At 44.7% G+C, this 19,722-nt stretch overlaps 1 protein-coding gene across 1 annotated transcript in view; it reads left to right on the top strand.

The window, feature by feature from the left end:
- The window catches only part of LOC145403629 (glutamate receptor ionotropic, kainate 2-like), a 157,965-nt gene that overhangs the window by 106,555 nt on the left and 31,688 nt on the right, over positions 1-19,722 (top strand). The window contains exons 7-11 of the mRNA XM_080275308.1: positions 1,347-1,370; positions 3,829-3,981; positions 10,801-10,905; positions 16,194-16,307; positions 17,768-17,971. Of these exons, the coding sequence (XP_080131434.1) occupies positions 1,347-1,370; positions 3,829-3,981; positions 10,801-10,905; positions 16,194-16,307; positions 17,768-17,971 (600 nt within the window). The remainder of the gene's footprint in view (positions 1-1,346; positions 1,371-3,828; positions 3,982-10,800; positions 10,906-16,193; positions 16,308-17,767; positions 17,972-19,722) is intronic.

Below are 19,722 nucleotides of genomic sequence, written 5' to 3'. Positions count from 1 at the left end.
ACGAAAGCGTTTGAGACAAATGAGTCGCTTCTAAATTTTTTTTAATAACAGAAGAGGAAGAAAAAACAAATGAATAAAAAAAAAATAATCCATACATCAGATTACTGGTGTCCTCCATTCATAAAAAATCTGTAACAGTTGGACTTGAACACCTGTAAGTTGAAGTTTAGAGGGAAACAACTCTGGGGAAGCGAGTTCCAAAGAGATGCAATTCGGGGAAATAAAGATTTCTGACAGCCGGAAGTTCTGCAATATGGCAGTGTGACAGTTCAGTTGTGGGCGCTACCCTATGCCCGTGTAACACAGGGGAAGAAATGGAGAGGTGACACAATGGATGCAACTTCGTCTGAGCATTTCCCATCTGTAAAATAACGTAAAGGAGGCAACATTCCTCCTTACCTGTAGGGAAGGTAGTTTATTTGTAATAGCAAGGTTATTAATTATTCTAACAGCTTTGTTCTGAATATGTCTAGTTGTTTTATTGCAGCCTCTCCACATCCATTCCACAAGGGTGAGCAATATTCCAGTTGAGAGCGCAAGTGACTTATAAACTACAGCCAACTGCTTGTCAGTGAAGAAGCTATGAACTCTGTACAATAATCCAAGATTCTTTAAGGCGATTTTAGCAAGTGGAGAGGTCTAGCTGAGGGCATTGTTAAATGAGACACCGAGAATTTCAATCCTTTTGGGGACTGGAATACTGGTAGCATTGAAGGTTATATAGGAATCTGACAATATCTGTCTATAAGTAAATTGTATATATTTGGTTTAGTAGCATTAAATGAGATAAAGTTATTTTGTTCCCATTCAGTGATCCAAGATAAGTCTTGATTTATGGAGATGGCTGTACTGAGTTGTGAGTTAGAGATTAAACTTTGTGAATGGGTGTTTAATGAACTGTGAAGTGTTGAGTCATCTGCTTATGAATGGATGGGATTATGGGTGACAGATTAGAGATCATTAATATGAATTAGGAATAGGGTTGGAGGCAGAACCGAGCTTTGAGGCACGCCGGTGTTTACTGAGAGAAAATTGAAATATACATCTTCTACTTTTATCTTTCTGTCGCTGAGATATGAGGAAATCAGAGGAACTCCATAGCAAAGGAGCTTGGATAGCAGGGAACGGTGCTACACTCTGTCAAAAGCTTTAGAAATATCAAGGGCTACTGCATGAGTTTCTCTCTGTTGTTCAGTTGATTGATGGACGGTGTGAGTCAGGAGACTAAGTATATCAATGGTGGATCTTTCCTGGCGAAGTCCATACTGTCTATCATTAATTAAGTTGTTGGATTCAAGATGTTTAACTGTGTGCTTATTCATTGCAATTTCAAATACTTTACCAAGAGAAGACGTGATAGCTATTGGTCTGTAATCAGAGGAGTCAGAGGAACCTCCTTTCTTCAGAAATGGGTGGATATATATTGGCTTCTTTCCAAGAATTAGGGAATGAATTTTTTTTTTCTTTTTTTAATGTGTCCGACTCCGGGCATAGGCTTCACAGCCTGCACTCAAGGCTCAATAGTCCTCCTACATACCATGCACCTCTACATGTCACCATTTCGGCGTTAACACCCACCATCCATATTGAATACATCCTAGGGCTGTCTCATACAGGACTGATGTATTAATATTAACGGGGGATTTTTACGACATGTCGGCGGGTCTTCTGGTAAATCGGTAAAGTCTGTTTTTATGAAATTTAAATCCTTAAACTGTTCCCTGCCCCAGCGGTGATTTGAACCTGGGTCCAGTAGGACTGCAGGCCACCTCTCTACCGATTGAGCCACTGAATAATTTAGCTAGAACAGAAGCAAATTTTGGGGAGCACTTTTTCAACACAAGTAGAGGAATTCCATCTAGGATGGATTTAACGTACATGGTGTGTATTGTAAATGGAGCAATTTCGGGAGAGTCAAGTTCTAATACTGGAACGTTCTGGCTGACTTCCTCAAAAGTAGAATTTCTGGCAAAGGTACTGGCAAGGATATTTGCTTTACCACGCGGGTCATTTGTAATGTTACTGTCTGAAGACTTTAGTGGTGGAATGGTGATGACTTGTTAAATTTATTGTTGAAAGAACTAAGAGTTGACCAGAATATAGCCTACTAATGTCGTTAAGACTGATTAGTAATTTGGATGCTTGGTTATGAAGAAAGTTTGACTTAACGAGATTTATTACTGCTTTCGCATGGTTTCTAGCAATTTTAAATTGACTGAATGATTCAGATTTTTTTTTTATTTTAAGTAAGAGTTATATGCTAATGACTTTTGGGCCGTTGCTCTGGCACAGTTGTTATCAAACCATTTTGGGGAGTCCGATCTTTTTCTGAACTGTTGACTTGGTATGAACAATTCCATACCAGCTTGTAATAAGTCATTAATGTGGGACTGGGTAGAATTGATGTCACTAGAGACGAAGGACTGCCATTTAAGAAATTATTCTTGCATTACCTCTAGGAATCTTCTGCATAAGATGGTTGACAGAGAAAAGAAATCTTACTCGTAAATATATTGCCTCCGGAAAATTATTAGAAAATTTTTCACCAGTGGCTTCACTTACTAAAGATTACACCATGTCTCCCCCTGGAAATGCACCATGGCCCCCTGAGGGAAATCACTGGTTTGAGGCTTGTACTGAACGTTAAAGAAAGTAATAATAAAGAATATACATATATTGCGCTGAAGACTCGCTCTGACAGCTGCGGCAAGGGGATAGAAAGAGAGAGAGAGAACGACTTAATTTCAGTCAAGGTCAAAAAGCCTAATATATAAATGTACCAAATTCAATGGACTACAATAGGAAGAGGTGTGATAATAAGCGTTATACCTAAACTTTTCAGCACGATGACGTTATTTTATTTTAACAAGGCTGCCCGACATGACTATGCATTTAGCGAAGACCTCTGGTGACTAATACAAGACTGGATTAGGTATTACAAGGATTAAAAAAAACTGAAGGGGTTAAGACGTAGCACAACGGGTTAAAGAGCTTAGAAAGGTATTAAATTAAAAGGGGAATGGCGGGATTAAGAGATAATTAAAGTGATAATAACGGATTTAGCAGAGATTGAAGAATTAAAGGAAAAAAAAGGCCCTTAAGGGATTAAAAGGAGATTAAAGGGTATCAAAATGGGTTAAAAGAGCTAAGAAAAATCCAATGTAACCCCTTCACCACCAGAGATCTTTTGTGAAATAAAATCGTGTGTCAGCAAGACCGAAATAAAGACGTCATAGGGCTGAAGGGGTTGCCTTATAATTTTTCCAGCATTTTACGTAACTCAGAAAGGCGAAGAATGCTTTTTAACTCTATTACTAATTTTATATATTTTGTTTATTAAATCTTTACTATATTCAGACGGCTTTACTGAAGTTAGGAGAGACTTTGAAAATTGTTGTTCTCTCAAGACGATTTTACTTGTTTGGAAAGACATTTTGAACTAGAGGAGTTAGAGCCTTCGCTGTTAAATTTTCGTTATCACTAGACGATTTTATTCAACATAGTAGAGACTTTGTAATTTATTCCATCAGTACAATGGGTTTATTTTTCTTAGGGTGGGTAGAATCGTCAGGAGGCAGCAAGAATATAAAAATAATTGGAAAGCATCTTACTGAATTAATTTCATTGTCTGTGATGTTGATTTTAATACTCCTATTTTTCCTCTCCCCTTCATCCTTCTTTACCCATTCCTCTTCGTCAATATCCTTTCTTCCTTCAAATTTTAATTCCCCTCTCTCTCTCTCTCTCTCTCTCTCTCTCTCTCTCTCTCTCTCTCTAATATCCATCTGTCCACCCCATTCCACCCCTCTCCACCCCACCCCTTCACAGACGGAGATGGCGCTGATGTACGACGCAGTGAACCTCTTCGTGCGCGCCATCAAACAGTTGGACAACTCTACCACGGTCACCATCCAGCCCATGGTGTGCGACGGGGAGGGGGCCTGGGTGCACGGCAACTCACTCATCAACTACATGAAAATGGTGCATCGGAAGGTGGGGGACAGGGGAGGTACAGCAGGGAGGTATGACAAGGAATGGGAGGGAGGGAGGTGTGGTAGGGTAGGTGAGGGAGGTGTGGTAGGGTAGGTGAGGGAGGTATGGAAGGGATATGGGAGGGGGTATGGTAGGGTATGGATAAAAGGGAGAGAAGTATGGGAGGGAGCGTAAACAGGGAGCACGGCAACTCAGTTATCAACTGCATTAAAATACAGGCTTTAAAGTATGAAAAGACAATTTTTGCACGAGCTTGCAACTGTGAACTGATCACTGTTACTTCTGTCCTGCATTCCTGTCTTGCAGTCCTCAGGGAACCATGTCACAGTCATTTAGAAAAGAATCTTTCAGGCAATAATTATTTCTCTGTATACAGAGAGGTTTGACAGATGCGGGTAACATCTGGCAGCGCAGGATGGTGATCTTTCTAAGATAAAGTGGTCGGCTGGCTGCTGCTCCATGTAGGCCTGTCATTCCATTGCTAACAAATTTGCCGATTCTTGCAGCGGGGAGGGAGCGAAATGCGGGCGGTGTAATAATTCACACTAGAACGCCCATATTAAAAATGGGATTTTCATTCTTCAAAGTAACTTCCCAGCCATTTTATCTGAATATGAAGGATGAAGAGGAAATAAATAAAAGAAAACAGAGTCACTTGCACTGGAATTACTCGCATTGCAGGAAATTGGGGTTGTACGTGCCTAACTTACCTGCTGACAGTATATGTGAATGTGCCCCATTCGCGTCCCGGGGGTGCTAGGACTGCAAGTGTCCTTGTGCTTCAACAGGAGCAAGGGGATCAAAGTTTGTATATGACAGTGTATGTCCTCCAGCCCCAGGAAGGAGTAGAGAGCACAGCCTCTTCGAGAATATAATGCCTACCCGGCCCATTGTGTGTATTTAAGGATGAGAGCAAGACTGTACATGAATATGGACACTTGCATCAGGGAGATGCAGATAGAAAGACTGTACTCGTATGTGAATATAGCGGCGTGGAGGAAAAACCATCCTGACTAGAGGCCACTCCCATAAGTCTGATGTATTAGGAAATTGATAGTAGAATTTCTCACGCCGGGTATAAGAGTGTTGGGGCCGAGAAATGAGAGAGTGGCAATGAGGACTATATTCCCGTTCCGAAAATGAGAAAAAGGCTGGTAATGTTTGCCTCTTATCATTCTCTGAGAGTGGGGAGAGTGAGGACTGTATGCGCTTTAGGTGGATCAAAATGAGTGATGTGAAGAATCAGAAGAGTGTCTCACCTGATTCATTGGATTGTAAGTTATTATGGGGCTGGGGGAACGCCATCATAGCTACACAGGGAATGTCTTCCACCTAATGGCTCGACTAACGGTCAATTAGGGTGTCTGCTGAAGGCCGCTGGCCCCTTATTGGTGACTGTCTCAGTATTTCTGGGAGTATGTGGAGGCCGGGGTCCGAACATCATGAGCTCCAGGGTTAGCCACAAAGTCTGCCCGCATTATGAGAACACTCCTTTGAGCTGCCAAGGTAGGGGTGTGCCGGGTGTGTCGGGACAGCTTGGAAGAGATGTGCATGAACAGGGTGTGATTCGGAAGCTGTGACAGGGCAGAGTGGATGAAGGCTCTGGCCCTCGAACTATGCAGATATGGTAAGAGGCCAAACACGGTGGGTTGAGTCTTTCATTCTTTACGAAAGTCCTTGATGAGACCGAGAATGTTATCAACATTGGGTGGTGGTTTAGCCCTACTCATATATCAAAACTGGCTAGGAAATAGCCCAGATGTAGATGAGAGCGGGGCAGCTCAAAGCACGAGGGAGAGCCCTGAGACTCAAGAGGAATATGAGCCTGAATGGCGCCTCGGAAGGGCATGCATGTCAGAATGGGGAGGGAAAACCATATGGAAGTGACCCAACCAGTTATTATTTGAACTTCAGGTACCAGTCGTGGGTGAGCACAGGTGAACCAAAGATTACCTTAGGGACGAATGCTCTTTATGTGGCCCCGTGGTGTCTTATACATGCATAATGCTAAAATAACACTTGAATGACATAGGCGGTCCCCCTCTCCCCCTCCTCTCCCCTGTTAAGCGCAGAAGAGTTGAGAAGGGAATTGGGAAGGAACATGGAACCTGGCAGGGGGGTTACAAACTGCCCAGCCCAAGTTTTGCCCTATACGAGGAGCGAAGGGAGCCAGGAGAGCCTGCCCTGAACACCTAACTACAGGATGTAGTCAACCCATCCAGGCAGCCACACCGGGGATTAGGAGGGGAGGTAGGGCAGAGGGAGTGAGCTCAGGGCTAGGGTGAACAAGGCAAGGCATCAAATGAAACAACCACCCGATTTACCTGGTTAGTGTGGGAATTGTGGGGCTGAGGGAGTGCCATCGTAGTCACATAGGGACCATCATCAACCCAGTGGTGGAAGTAACGATCGATGAAGGTGGCCATGGAGGACCACTGGCCACTTCCGGCAACTGTTGCAACGGTTCTGAATCTTAACATGATACAGTTGGTTCTTCTCCACCCCCTACACTGACATAAGAGGAAAAGGTGAGAGGAGGTTGAATGACGATAAAACCAGTCCCTGCCCTTCCCTCCCCTCCCCGTCCTCTACTGACATGAGCAGAGGAGGTAAGGGGAGGAGGAATGGCATGACATAGCTGGTCCCTCCCCTCCCCGTCCTCCAGTGACATGAGCAGAAGAGGTGAGGGGAGGAGGAATGGCATGACAGCTGGTCCCTTCCCTCCCCCTCTTTTCCCCTCCTCCACCAGCATGACTGGAAGAAGTGAAAGGGGGAAGGAATGACGTGCCCAGGTCTAGGCTGAGCCAGATGTTAGATTGGGATGACAGAGACCCAGTCAAGACAATGTCGTCCTGTCGCTGGATGAATGTCACTGAATTACTGAAAGTGAAATCTGAAGGCGGCTATCCACTGGCGTCAAGAGCCTGTGGTTGAGAGAGACCCGAGGGAGTTTTGGAGGGTTACCATTAATATAAAGGGATCAATTGATACTCAAAAAGTTCCTCCCCTGAGACTAAGGCAGTACTCTGTACTTCTAAACCCCAGCGGATTTTGAAGAACTCTGCTAAATCACCTTGCAGCGACATTGTACCCACACAAGGAGGACCTTCCCTCCTCTAATCTGCCAAACCGAAGAAAGTTTAGTTCCAGCTACTGGAGCTCCTGCCATAGGAGAGGGTAAAGAGAGGAACAGAGAATGCTGTTGGGGGGAGGAGGGAATGGTTCCTCCTTTGAGAGGAGCCCAGTGGGGTTGGAGGGGAAGTCCTTGGATTGCTGGGTGGCGAGCGGCAACCCTATGGTAGGGACAAGGCCCTGCTCCAAAGGGAATAATGAGTAGTCCGAAGAGGAGGACGATGAGGGGCGAGGTCGGCGCCGACTGAGGGGAGGCCAATATGATGGAAGGCTCATGCATGATTCTCTTGATGGCATCCTCCAAGGACAGCCTGTTGGTGTGGCAGAGAGAAGAGCCTAACCCCAGCCTGGCCCAAGAGGGGAGTGGCCTGGTGTTTTCCACCTTTGGGCGAGGTCATTGCCCCCTGTCATGAGGTCTTGAGTAGGGGAGCCACACCACTCATCCCCAGAGGGAGAGAGGTGGGGTGCGGTGAAGCAGGGAAAGGTCTGTCAGAGACAAGAGGGTGGGGGGAGGTAGTGGCCTAGTGTTTGCGTCCTAAGGTGGGGCCACGGCTACCTGATCTGAGTTCCCAAGTAGGTAACCGCATCACTCGTCCCTGTAGGGAGAGAGGTGAAACGAGGGAGAGCAGGGACGGGTCCATCAGGGACCAGTAGGAGGCCAAGATGACACTCACACGAGCTAGCCACCCCTAAGTGAGACGAACTCTCTCCCCTAGGTTGACGTTCCTCCGCCAAGGAGATAAGTCCTGTTTGTATGCCCACTTCTACGCTTGCCTCCACCTGTGTAGAAGAAAGAGCTTTTGATGGGATCAAAGCGCTGATCCCAGAACAGTCAGGATGGGAAGGGAAAAGTAAGTGGCTGTACCCAGATACTCAGGCTGAACACCAGGAGAAAGTGCAATAAAATTTGTCTGACAACTCTGGCAGAGAGAACCTGGAAGGGGAGCGACTAGAACAGAGAGGGCCTGAAGGCCCAGTGAGAAGCAGGCTCACACTGGGAAAAAACGTAGATCAGTAATAAGGCCAATTAATATAAACACAAAAACATCACTTGGAAGAGTGAGGGCAAAAACAAAACATCCAAAATAAGTGAAAGAATGGGGAAACATTCTCCACCTCGATGCCCCGCATGGAAGGGGAGCAGGATCAAGAAAGCCAATCTCCCATTATTCCATGGTCAACCCCTCCCTTTTCACCCCCCAGGAGAAGAGGAAGGGAGAGAGGAGGGAAAGGAAGGAAGAAGAGAGAAGGATGCAAACACACAAAGAGAACATACTTGTCCCCCTCACCCGGCCACTGGGAGGACAACAAGACACCGCAAGCAAAACTGCAACAATCAAGACCCCCTTCCCCAGCCTCCTCTAGCCGGAAACAAAGCGAGGAGAATTCCCTCCACCCTGAGACACTGGGAGACAAAGAAAAAGGAGAGAAGGAAGGAGAGAGAGAGAGAGGAAAAAAAAAATGTAACACTAGCCTGGCAGGTGACGTCGCCCACACCTCCAAATTGAGGCTGGGACAACAATGAAGACAAAAGAAGAGGGAAAGAACCCAGAACACAAGGGCAGAAGGAAAGAGAACGCAAAACCACACAGAGAAGAAATACAGTATTGTGCTCCCGAAGGAGACAGTTCGACAGCACCAAAACACTCCTGTGAGCTTCAGAAGACACAAATAATGGGGGCAATCAGAAGGGGGGAAACTGACCCCAGGTGGAGTTGGCCACAGGCACCGAAACCTCACAATTAGTTGCAGAGGTTGGACGGATGAATGCAGACTACAGGAGGGAGAAGAGTTGCTAGGAGAAATAGAGCAGTGCTGTTGACTACTGAGGGAAAACAGAGAATGACGGGCCTACAGGCAGCAGAAGGCAGCTGACCGCCTTATCTAGAAAAAATTATCATTACACATTGCCAGAAGTCAAGCACTTCTGCCAAACCTCTTTCTATACGATCACAGAGTTAGTTGTGGCCTAGAAAAATTCTTTTCTGGATGATTGTGATATGGCTTCCTGATGATTGCAGGATCGCACGGCAGAATGTAATCCAGCCATAACAGCAATCTCACTAAGCCCTTCTTAAAATGGTGTATCAGAAGATGGGAGAGAGGCGGGTATGATAGGGACGTAGTTACAGTATGGAGATATGGTAGAAAGAAATGCAAAGTACTAGATTCGGAAACTTCAGGACCTGTCAGTTTATGCCCTTGATGTATGTTGGCGGTGATTATTTTGTGTGGTGTGTAGAGGGTGGCGCGGCGTGGCGTGGTGTGGTGTGCAACTTTCGCTAAAGTTTATGAGAGTGAAGCACCTTTGTCCGAAAATCGTTGTGACAGACATATGGACGGAGCCTGTCCTTGAAATACCTTAGCATCTAAAAATGGTGGGGAGAGACTAGGAAGAGAGGGAGCCTACCACATGGAAATTAATTCACTAGCTTCTTGAAAACGGTGGATCGATAGGTGAGGGATGGGAGTATGGAAGTGAGACAGGAAGGTATGGTAGGAAGTATGGGTGAAATCAAGGGTGGAAGGTATGGGAAGCACATGGGAGGGAGACACAGTAGGGGGTATGGGAGGAGGCATCGTAGGTGTATGGGAGATAGGGAGGTATCGTAGGAATATGGGAGATAAGGAGATATCATAGGAGTATGGGAGGGAGGGAGGAATGGTAGGGAGGTATCGTACAAGTATGAGAGGGAGGGAGGTATCGTACAAGTATGAGAAGGAGGGAGGTATCGTAGGAGTATGGGAAGGAGGAAAGGAGGTACTGTAGGGGTATGGGATGCAGGTAGGCTGTGGTGGAGGTATGGTAGGGAGGGTGGTATGGGAGGTATGGTAGGGGGTATGAGGAGGAGGGATGGTAGTTTGTAGAGTACTGAGGATAGTATGGTAGGGGTAGGGGTGGTAAGGAGGATGGGAGGTTTGGTAGGAGATATGGAAGGCATGGTAGTGATATGAGAGAGAGAGAGAGAGAGAGAGAGAGAGAGAGAGACAGTAGGGGTATGTGAAGGAGGATGATTGGTAGGGTATGGGGATGATGATGATGATGATGATGAACTCCCCAGCTAATGATAATGGGTGTTTCTTGGCACCTCTTCCTTACCGATTTATTTCTTCATATGATGCGTTAACTTCTTTTCTGTGCTGTTCATGCAGTTTATAATGGTTTCAAAGATATACAGGAAAATAGTAAGATTTATTAAGCACAATAAATAGGTAAGGAAGAGGTGCTATAGTTCAATCACCGTAACTTAGCCCAGGTTTTTGTTCTTTTCAACTCTTTGCACCTAGCTCCGTGACAGAAAAAAGGGGAAGGGACAATACTAATGTTCCACATCCTTTCCACAGCTCTCCTTTGTGACTACAGTGTTGACAGATAGTTACTACAAAGCATTCAAAATCAAGAGATGGCAGTTTTAGGCCAAGATAAAGTAGACAGAGTATAGCATATTCTGAAGCTACAGGGTAATCTATTGTTACAGTTCAGCATTCATGATGGAGATATGAGTTTAGGCCAAGTTAATGTGGAAAAAATATAATGATAATCTATTGCTGCAACTCAACTTTCGATATGTAGAGATGATTGTTTTAGGCCAAGTTAAAGCAAAAAGAGCATAGAAATCCTCCTGGACTGACAATAATACGGTTCAGTGACTCCCTCCTGCCATTCCCCTACAGGAGACCCTGCCAGGACTCACGGGCCCCATCTGGTTCGACTCGCAGGGATTCAGAACAGACTTCGTGCTGGATATCGTCGAGCTGGGCAGGAATGATCTCACTAAGGTATTACACGTATTCTAAGCCCTTGAGTGGTATTCTGAAGGGACCCCTTCACGTGGCGGCACCGATAAGACCTGATGGTGGAACTGCCCGGTTATACAAACGCACCTCAGTTCGCTCCCTATCCCCCGAAAGGAGGATGGTGGACTGCGGAAGAAGAGAATCTTCAGTCTTCAGTCCACCTGGCTAAGTTCAGATGTGATAGGGGCTGCAGCTAATAATAATAATAACAATAATAATTATAATAATAATAACGTTTGTGTTATTAGAACAGGGTGTGCGAAGGTGTAATTAAGTTTCTAAGATTTGTTCATCTGTTTCAGTACACATGTGAGGATTGGTGAAGAGAACACTTCTTGCTGGATATTGTAGAGCTGGGTAGGGAAGGTCTCGCAAAGGTACTGCGGAATGTCTTCCTCCTTTACTTTTTCTTAATATCGGACGAAGCCCTTGAAAGGAATCTCACATAACTTTTCTGTGGACGTGCATGTCTGTTATTTTTAAGAGTACAAAATTAAGAAGAAACTTATGGAATTTGTGAAATGCGCTATTTGTTTATAGTTATATTTGATTTCCAGTAACTTTTCGTGAATAAGTACGAATATGATTGAATATGATTGCTGTATTAACAAATACACGTTGAAGAATGGACTTAGTATAATGAAATACACTATCCAACTAGAAAGAGTTGTCTTAGGAAAAGATGCAAACAGAACGGGTATCATCAAAAACTGTTCCCGCGTAGTGTATCAACGCGTGGAACTACCTCCATAACACTGGACAACAGGAGTTCGCTTGATGAGACACCCTGGCTATTATTCCCTTTCAGCCAAGGGGGTGAACAGAGACTATGGTAGGGAAGCTTACGGTCAAAGAAACAATAATCTTCCCAGTTCCGACTGAAGAACATTTACAACTGGCGAAATGGTGTAAATCCTCTCTACCAGTGCATATTTCAGTGGTTCGATTTCTCCTCTGTGTATTCCTCAAACTTTGGAAAGATGCTTATTTTTCTGTCTGTATGTACAGCCGGGGACTCTTTCGGCGAATTGTGGCACAAGGTCGAGTTGTGGTAGAGGTGGCACAGTGTATTTGCTTACGTTGGAAGTCCAAGAATTCAGATTAAACTGTCTCCGTGAATGGTGGTCAGAAGTGGCTGCCACGGTGTATAATGCTGCTTTCCTCAAATCTCACGCAACCTTTAATTCTTGTAAATGTTAGGTGATAATTATTAGATATGAACATAAATCAGAAATAGCAACAGTAAACATTACTAATTTACAATACTCATGAATACTATTGTATTATAGTGGCTTAGGAGGGAAACTGACATGTCAAAATAATAACGATGTGGCACCTCTGAGTCTGTAGCCCAGAAGTGAGGTGCACAGAGTAGCCTAGGATCACGATGCCATTATTTATTATTTTTTTATGTGTCCGACTCTGGGCAAAGGCTTCATGGCCTATTTCTCGGGGGCAATGGTCTATCCCAAGGCCCAGTAGTCCTCCTACACTTCCACACGTCACCACTTGAGCGCTAACACCCACCGTTCATATTGAATACAAGCTAGGGCTGTCTCATACAGAACTGGTGTATTGGTCTAAGCGGGGGTACTTTTACATGTCGGCGGGTTTTCTGGTGGATCAGTAAAGTCTGCATTATGAAATTCAAATCCTTAAACTGTTCCCTGACCCAGCCGGGATTCGAACCTGGGTCCATTAGGACAGCAGGCCTCCTCTTTACCGATTCAGCTACCGCCTCCCCCAGATTACAAGACATGGTAGAATTAAGAAATAATCAGCCTCAATTACTCATCCTTACATAGACTGATGTTTTGTAAACTTGTAGCAAATCACCAACGTGAGACTAATTTATTATTCAGTAATTCCTCGCAGCTAGGGTGGACCTTCAGATCATTCGAAACCATTTACAAGCTATACTTGACAGCCGGCATGAAGTGAATGAGAATGGAGATTTAATGCGCTTTGGAGTGAAGGCTAGAATGTAGGGTTAAGTATGTAGTATTAAGATATGTAATTATCATAGCCAATATAATGTTACTATCCAACATAAAATGTTTGCTCTTTGCTTTAAAACAGAGATAATCATGCAAAAGACTAATCACTGAGTGACGCTTGTTGTGTATGTAACGAACTAACGTTACAAAACAAGAAGGTTCATTTTGTAACAGACGACTGGAACCACGCGCCTCAGAGCATTATTTTTGTTTACAGTGATTTAACAGTTGGAAACACCAAAACTGATAGACATTGTAAGTTCTAACACACACACACACACACACACACGCACACACGCACACGCACACGCACACGCGCAAGCACACACGCAAGCACACACGCACGCACGCACACACACACGCACGCACACACGCACGTACACACGCACACACGCACGCACACACACGCACACGCACGCACACGCACACGCACACACGCACACGCACACACGCACACACACACGCACACGCACACGGCTCAATCGGTAGAGAGGTGGCCTGCAGTCCTAATGGCCCCAAGTTTAAATCCCAGCTGGGGCAGGGAACAGTTTAAGGATTTTAATTTCATTAAATCAGGCTTTCCTAATCTGCCAGAAGACCCTCCAACATGTCGTAAAAATACCCCCGCTAATACCAATACACCAGTCCTGTATGAGACAGCCCTAGCATGTATTCAATATGGACGGTGGGTGTTAGCGCCGAAGTGGTGACAGGTGTATGGTATGTAGGAGGACTTCTGGGCCTTGATAGCAGGCTGTGAAGCCTATGCCCAGAGTCGGACACATCAAAATAAAAAAAAGTTCACTCACTCACTCACCTTGAGAGAGAGGTTAAAATAATTGTCCATACAAGTCGTTGCTTTTGCTCCCAGACCATGGGGGTTTCACTGCGGCTAACCAGATGGCTTGGCATCAACCAGAGTAACGTTGTCTTCCGATACTGATAGATAATTATCACCTTTAAGGTCTTATGGGCTTATTACATTACTGTTTGGCGATAGTAGTTGATACCATATGGCTGAGAAGATAAAATCGATATTCATGAACCGCGCTGCTTTTATCCTCATTGTCGTGTTCCTTCTGCTGTCAGACGATCTCGTCAGTTAAATGTAAAACTTTACAGATAACAAAAAAATAAAATAGGAAAAGGTAAGGGAAAAAGGTTACTTAAATTTTTCAATACCGTGTAGACGTGTGTGTTTTGTTGCTTAGTGAAATAATCAGTATAACGGAGATCTCAATGGAAACTGATCACAGAGAATATATATAATGTATTTTTCTTAAACGAAATTCATTGTATTTAAATCTGTTTTGCTGGCTAATAATATACAATTCACTTGCACTAATAGACTGGGAACCCTGTTCAGTCAAATGTTCAATGGACTTATCTTAAATCAGTAATATAAATACATGTATCTCAGTGGTGATTTATCCCATGCTGCAGGCTTGCAGTTCCCCACTCACATAATCCGCATTTCTACAACACTGAGTAATACCACAATCGTTGCTCATTAATGAATTGTCCCTTGCAAGACTGCCTCTGTTTTAAAGCAAATAGCAAACAATTTATGTTGGATAGTAACATTATATTGGCTATAATAATTACATATCCTAATACCACATATTTAACACTACATCCTACCCTTCACTCCAAAACGCATTCAATCTCCATTCTCATTCACTTCAATCCGGCTGTCAGGTATAGTTGGTAAATGGTTCCGAACGGTCTGAAGCTTCACCCTAGATGCGAGGAAGTACTGAATAATTAATTAGTCTCACGTTGGTGATTTACTACGTGTTTACAAAACATCGGTCAGCCTGTGCAAAGATGAGCAGCTGAAGCAGATTATTTCTGAACTTTACCATGTCTTGCAATTTGTAAGTATTTAATAGCATCGTGCAGTTATATTCCTTGTAATCCCAGACTGCTGTAGCCTTCTCACTTCTGGGCTACAGAATCAAAGATGCCAAATCATTATTATTTTGACATGTCAGTTTCCCTCTTAGGCCTTTATATTACAATCGTGTTCTATTTCAGATTTACGTTCATATCTACTGCCACTTAACATTTACAAGAATTAAATGTTGTGTAGGATTTGAGGAAAGCAGCATTATACACCGTGGCAGCCACTTCTGACCACCATTCACGGAGACAGTTTCGTCTGAATTCTTGGACTTCCAACGTTAGCAAATACACTGTGCCACATCAATCACAACAAGATCTTGTGCCACATCTAATGTATTCGCCGGAAGAGTCCCCGACTGTACTTGTAACATTGTAACCTTGTAACCTGTACGTACTATACGGAGAGAGAGAGAGAGGGAGAGAGAGAGAGAGAGAGAGAGAGAGAGAGAGAGAGAGAGAGAGAGAGAGAGAGAGAGAGGGAGAGAGAGAGAGAGACTCTGACTAACTACCTAACTGACTGTAGACCACTATTATACTGTCAGGTATGAAAGCTTACCTAATTTTTCACCTCTTCTGCGTCTTGTTTTCCTTTTCCCATTAATATTCCTAAGCCGAGAGAAACCTGGTATTTTTCTATGCCCATAGATGATTCCCTTTGCTGTGATGCGTCAGGTAGGGAAGTGACGGACATTCCACCAAGTGCGACGCAGACGCAGTGCAATAGCTGGCCAACGTTTACCACTATCTGTACCAGTAAATAACGTTACCCTGTACAGTGAACAGTTAATTTATTGCACCGCTTACCAAGCTTCACATTTTGAAACATGAATAAAGCATTGTGATAAATGTGGCATCCCGTGACTTTAAGTGCAGGTATTATCCGTGATATTTAACCACTCAGCATTATGTAAAACGGCACGATACAGAATTATGATCTCATCTGATATATATATACCAACATATCAGATTGTCCATGTATGTCTGAGGAATTCATTCTTCACATCTATCGAACTTTAGGGGTGCGATACTTTATTTATTTATTCATATCCTTTTTTTGCTGGGGTTAGTGCGCTAGGTAACCATATAACCAAATTACACCTGGTGGTCAAGTTGGTTAAGGTGCTCCAGAGGGATGGGGCCCCAAGGATATATCCGAGCGATGGTAAGTGTTTATTGTTCACATAATGCCCCTCAGGGACGACTGAGGCTGGTCACCGTCACATTAAATACTGGGACCGAGTGGCGTTGTCAAGGACCCCTACATTCATACTGGGACAGAAATGGATTGCATGGATGGATGGATGGGCAGATATACCCACTGTACTTGCAATTTACGTGCTTATAACCAGTACGTATCCTCCCGTGCAGGTTGGTACGTGGAGCCTAGCTAACGGCATCAACTACACTCGCTCGTTCAGCCAGATGGTGAAGAAGGTGACGTCGGATCTGAAGAATAAGAAACTCATTGTCTCCTTCACATTCGTAAGTTTCTGAGAGTTATTATGTTCTGCCAAAGACCCCTTCTCCATAACGCGTTCTCCTTGTGCCTTTCTCTCTCTGTCTCCACCTCTTGCTACACTTTCTACACTTTCTCGCCCACTCCATACCACACACCCTCCATTCCCACACCTGCGCCATCTCTCACTACACTCCCTTCATAAGCACCTCCTACCATACAATCCCCCACTGTCACTTCCCCTTCCAACCCACACCATTCTCTCCCCAGTATCACTCCCGTTTCACCTCCCACCAGACTCCCCCCACATCACTCCTCTTCCGTCTCCCACTACATCCCCCCCCCCACTATCACTCCTCTTCAACCTACCATTAGAGTCCCCCCACATCACTCCCATTCCACCTCCCACCAGACTCCCACCACTATCATTCCCCTTCCACCTCTCACCACACTCCCTCCACTATCACCCCCATCCACCTCCCACCACATTCCCATTATTATCACTCTCCCTCCACCTCCCACCACACTCCCCCCACATCGCTCCCCTTCCACCTCCCACCACACTCCCCCCACCACCACTCCCCTTCCATCTCCCACCATATTCCCCCCCACATCACTCCCCTTCTTCCTCCCACCGCACTCCCTCCACCATCACTCCTCTTCCATCTCCCAGCACACTCCCTCCCCTGTCACTCCCCTTCCACCTCCCACCACACTCCCTCCACCGTCACACCCCTTTCATCTCCCACCAGAGTCCCTCGACACTCACTCCTCATCCCACAACACTCCCTCCACTGTCACTCCCCTTCTATGTACCACCACACTCCCTCCACTATCACTCCCCTTCCATCTCCCATCACACTTCCTCCACTATCACTCCCCTTTCATTTCTCACCACACACCCTTTTGTCGTAGGCCCACCTTACCTTCCCGCGCGGACTGTCAATCTAATGTATTGCTATAGTGTATGGCTATTCTTCAACACAACTAGAGCGGGAAAGCAAGGTGTCCACAAGCCTTAGCACACTATTCATCCTTGGCATACGAGGATATGATAAAGCTTAGTCTTCCGATGTTGATTTACCGGGTTCACTAAATGATTAAGGCCAGATATGTGTCATTCCACTCAGGCATGCAAAGTGTATGATAACTACAGTACAAGCTTACTCTTTAACAATATCTTGCTAGCTTGAAAGTCAAAGAGAATTCTGCCTCTCTACTTTACATTTAATCTCTGTCATCATTCATTAAACATCACACTAAGTGACACACAAGAATATTAACTTCATCTTCTTCTTCTTCTTCTTCTTCTTCTTCTCCTTCTTCTCCTTCTCCTCCTCCTCCTTCACCTCCTCCTCCTCCTCCTCCTCCTCCTCCTCCTCCTCCTCCTCCTCCTCCTCCTTCTTCGTCTTCGTCTTCGTCTTCTATCACTTTTCATAAATGGACTGGCATGTATCTGAGGTTTCCCCTCTCATCTCACTTTCAGACAGACCCTTACATCATGTGGAGGGAGAGCGAAGAACCTCTAACAGGGAATGACCGCTTCGAGGGCTTCTGCGTGGACCTCCTCAACGAGATCGCCGCACGACTCAACTTCACCTATGAGCTGATTGAGAGTCCGGACAAGTCGACAGGCAAGAAGGGGAAGGATGGCAAGTGGAGCGGCATGATAAGGGAAATCATGGAGGGAGTAAGTAGGGTTTTACGTCTGAGGGTTGGTTGGGACTTATAGTTATTTATCATTGATCTACACTCAACCCTGTAAGGCTTTCAATCGGAGATCTGGTTGTGGTATACTGTTCACTAAATGATAAAGGGAGTGCTGGAGAAGGACGCCTTCACCTGATGATGCTAATATAACCGGACGACTCCACTACCCAGTTCAACAAACGTCTTTCAACACCCTCCCTGTCCCCCAAAAAATGGATTGTGGACTGCAGGGAAAGGGATAGCTGCAGCCTGCAGTCCGAGGGTTAATGCCCAGAGGATCCTGGGACAACAACAACAACAACAACAACAAAAACAAAAACAAAAAAGCAAAGCCAATAAAAACAACAAATAATAGCAATAATAACAAGTGATAACAGATCTGACAGAGTGGAATAGTTATTGTTATGTATCATTTATCTACATTCATTCCATTAAGCTTTAAATCCGTGGACTGGCTGGTGATTATTGTTTATTTTGCCAGTAAGGTTATCATTTACCTGTATCCAGACCATAAAGGTTTAAATCATAAGGATGGCTGGTGATATTTCTCACCTAATGCCTCGTTGTCTATCATCTATCCACAATTAGCCCAGCACGGTTAAAACTCAACGGTAGGCTGGAATTTTCTGCTCACTTTATTATTCATGTACAGTCACGCGTACTAATTTATGCTCAGAGGTTACCCCTTCCTTCCCCCCTCTACCCTGGACAGAGGGAAGGGGGGAATCGCGAACAAGTCTGCCCCGCCTTCTGCCCCCAACTCCCCCACCCTCCACCGCCAGCTGCCAGTTACTGATTAGACGCAAATTTTCTCATGTCCTGTAAACATGACTAAACACTCGTCGCACACGCTTTCAACGGCCAAGATTTGGACTATATTTTTAGAATAAATTATTACCGTATTGAACTGCATTCTCAAATTGAAAATATTCACTATCATTGTAATCCAGTGTCGTCCGCTGCACAATTCTGGGTTCCAGTGCTTGCCTTTTCACTTCCCCCAGCTCTCTCTCTCTCTCTCTCTGAATTTACTTTTCCCACTCACTCTTTCTTTTTAAATTTATATAACTTTCTCTTTGCTTCTCTCCCCCTCTCCCCCTTCTCTCTCGTTCTTTGTCTTAAGTCTTCCCCGCCTCTCACCCCTCCCCTCCCCCCACCTTAGGCCTGATCAGCAGTCAGTTATACCGTTACCGCTCCTTCGTATATCGTGTGCAGGCAACATTTATCACACACACTTAGGTCAGATGTATGGAAAGCTAATTTTTTTTTATACATAATTGTATTTCTCATTATGTGCCAAGTTCAAATAGAGAACACCAGACCAATATTCATAATTTTTATTAGAGTGACCGTTCCACTTCACATAGCTGGGTAGCTGGGCTTATAAACTGCACACACACACACACACACACACACACACACACACACACACACACACACACGACTTAAATTTTGCACTGACAGCGTGGCGACTACAAATATAGTCATTCTAACAACTGGATCTGCTGGCTGCAAACTTTCCCTGTCCCAGTCAAACTCCTCATTCAATAACCGGTTATTGAATGAGGAGTTTGACTGGGACATGGGTGGTTTGGAGCCAGCAGATCCAGTTGTTAGAATGACTATATTTGTAGTCGCCACGCTGTCAGTGCAAAATTTAAGTCGTGTGTGTGTGTGTGTGTGTGTGTGTGTGTGTGTGTGTGTGTGTGCAGTTTATAAGCCCAGCTACCC

This window comes from Coenobita brevimanus, chromosome 61 (genome assembly GCF_032717465.1).
Source record: "Coenobita brevimanus isolate Jiangsu-jjx chromosome 61, ASM3271746v2, whole genome shotgun sequence".
NCBI lineage: Eukaryota > Metazoa > Arthropoda > Malacostraca > Decapoda > Coenobitidae > Coenobita > Coenobita brevimanus.
Note: the sequence above shows the minus strand (reverse complement) of the source record. Positions and strands in the feature narration are given on the sequence as shown.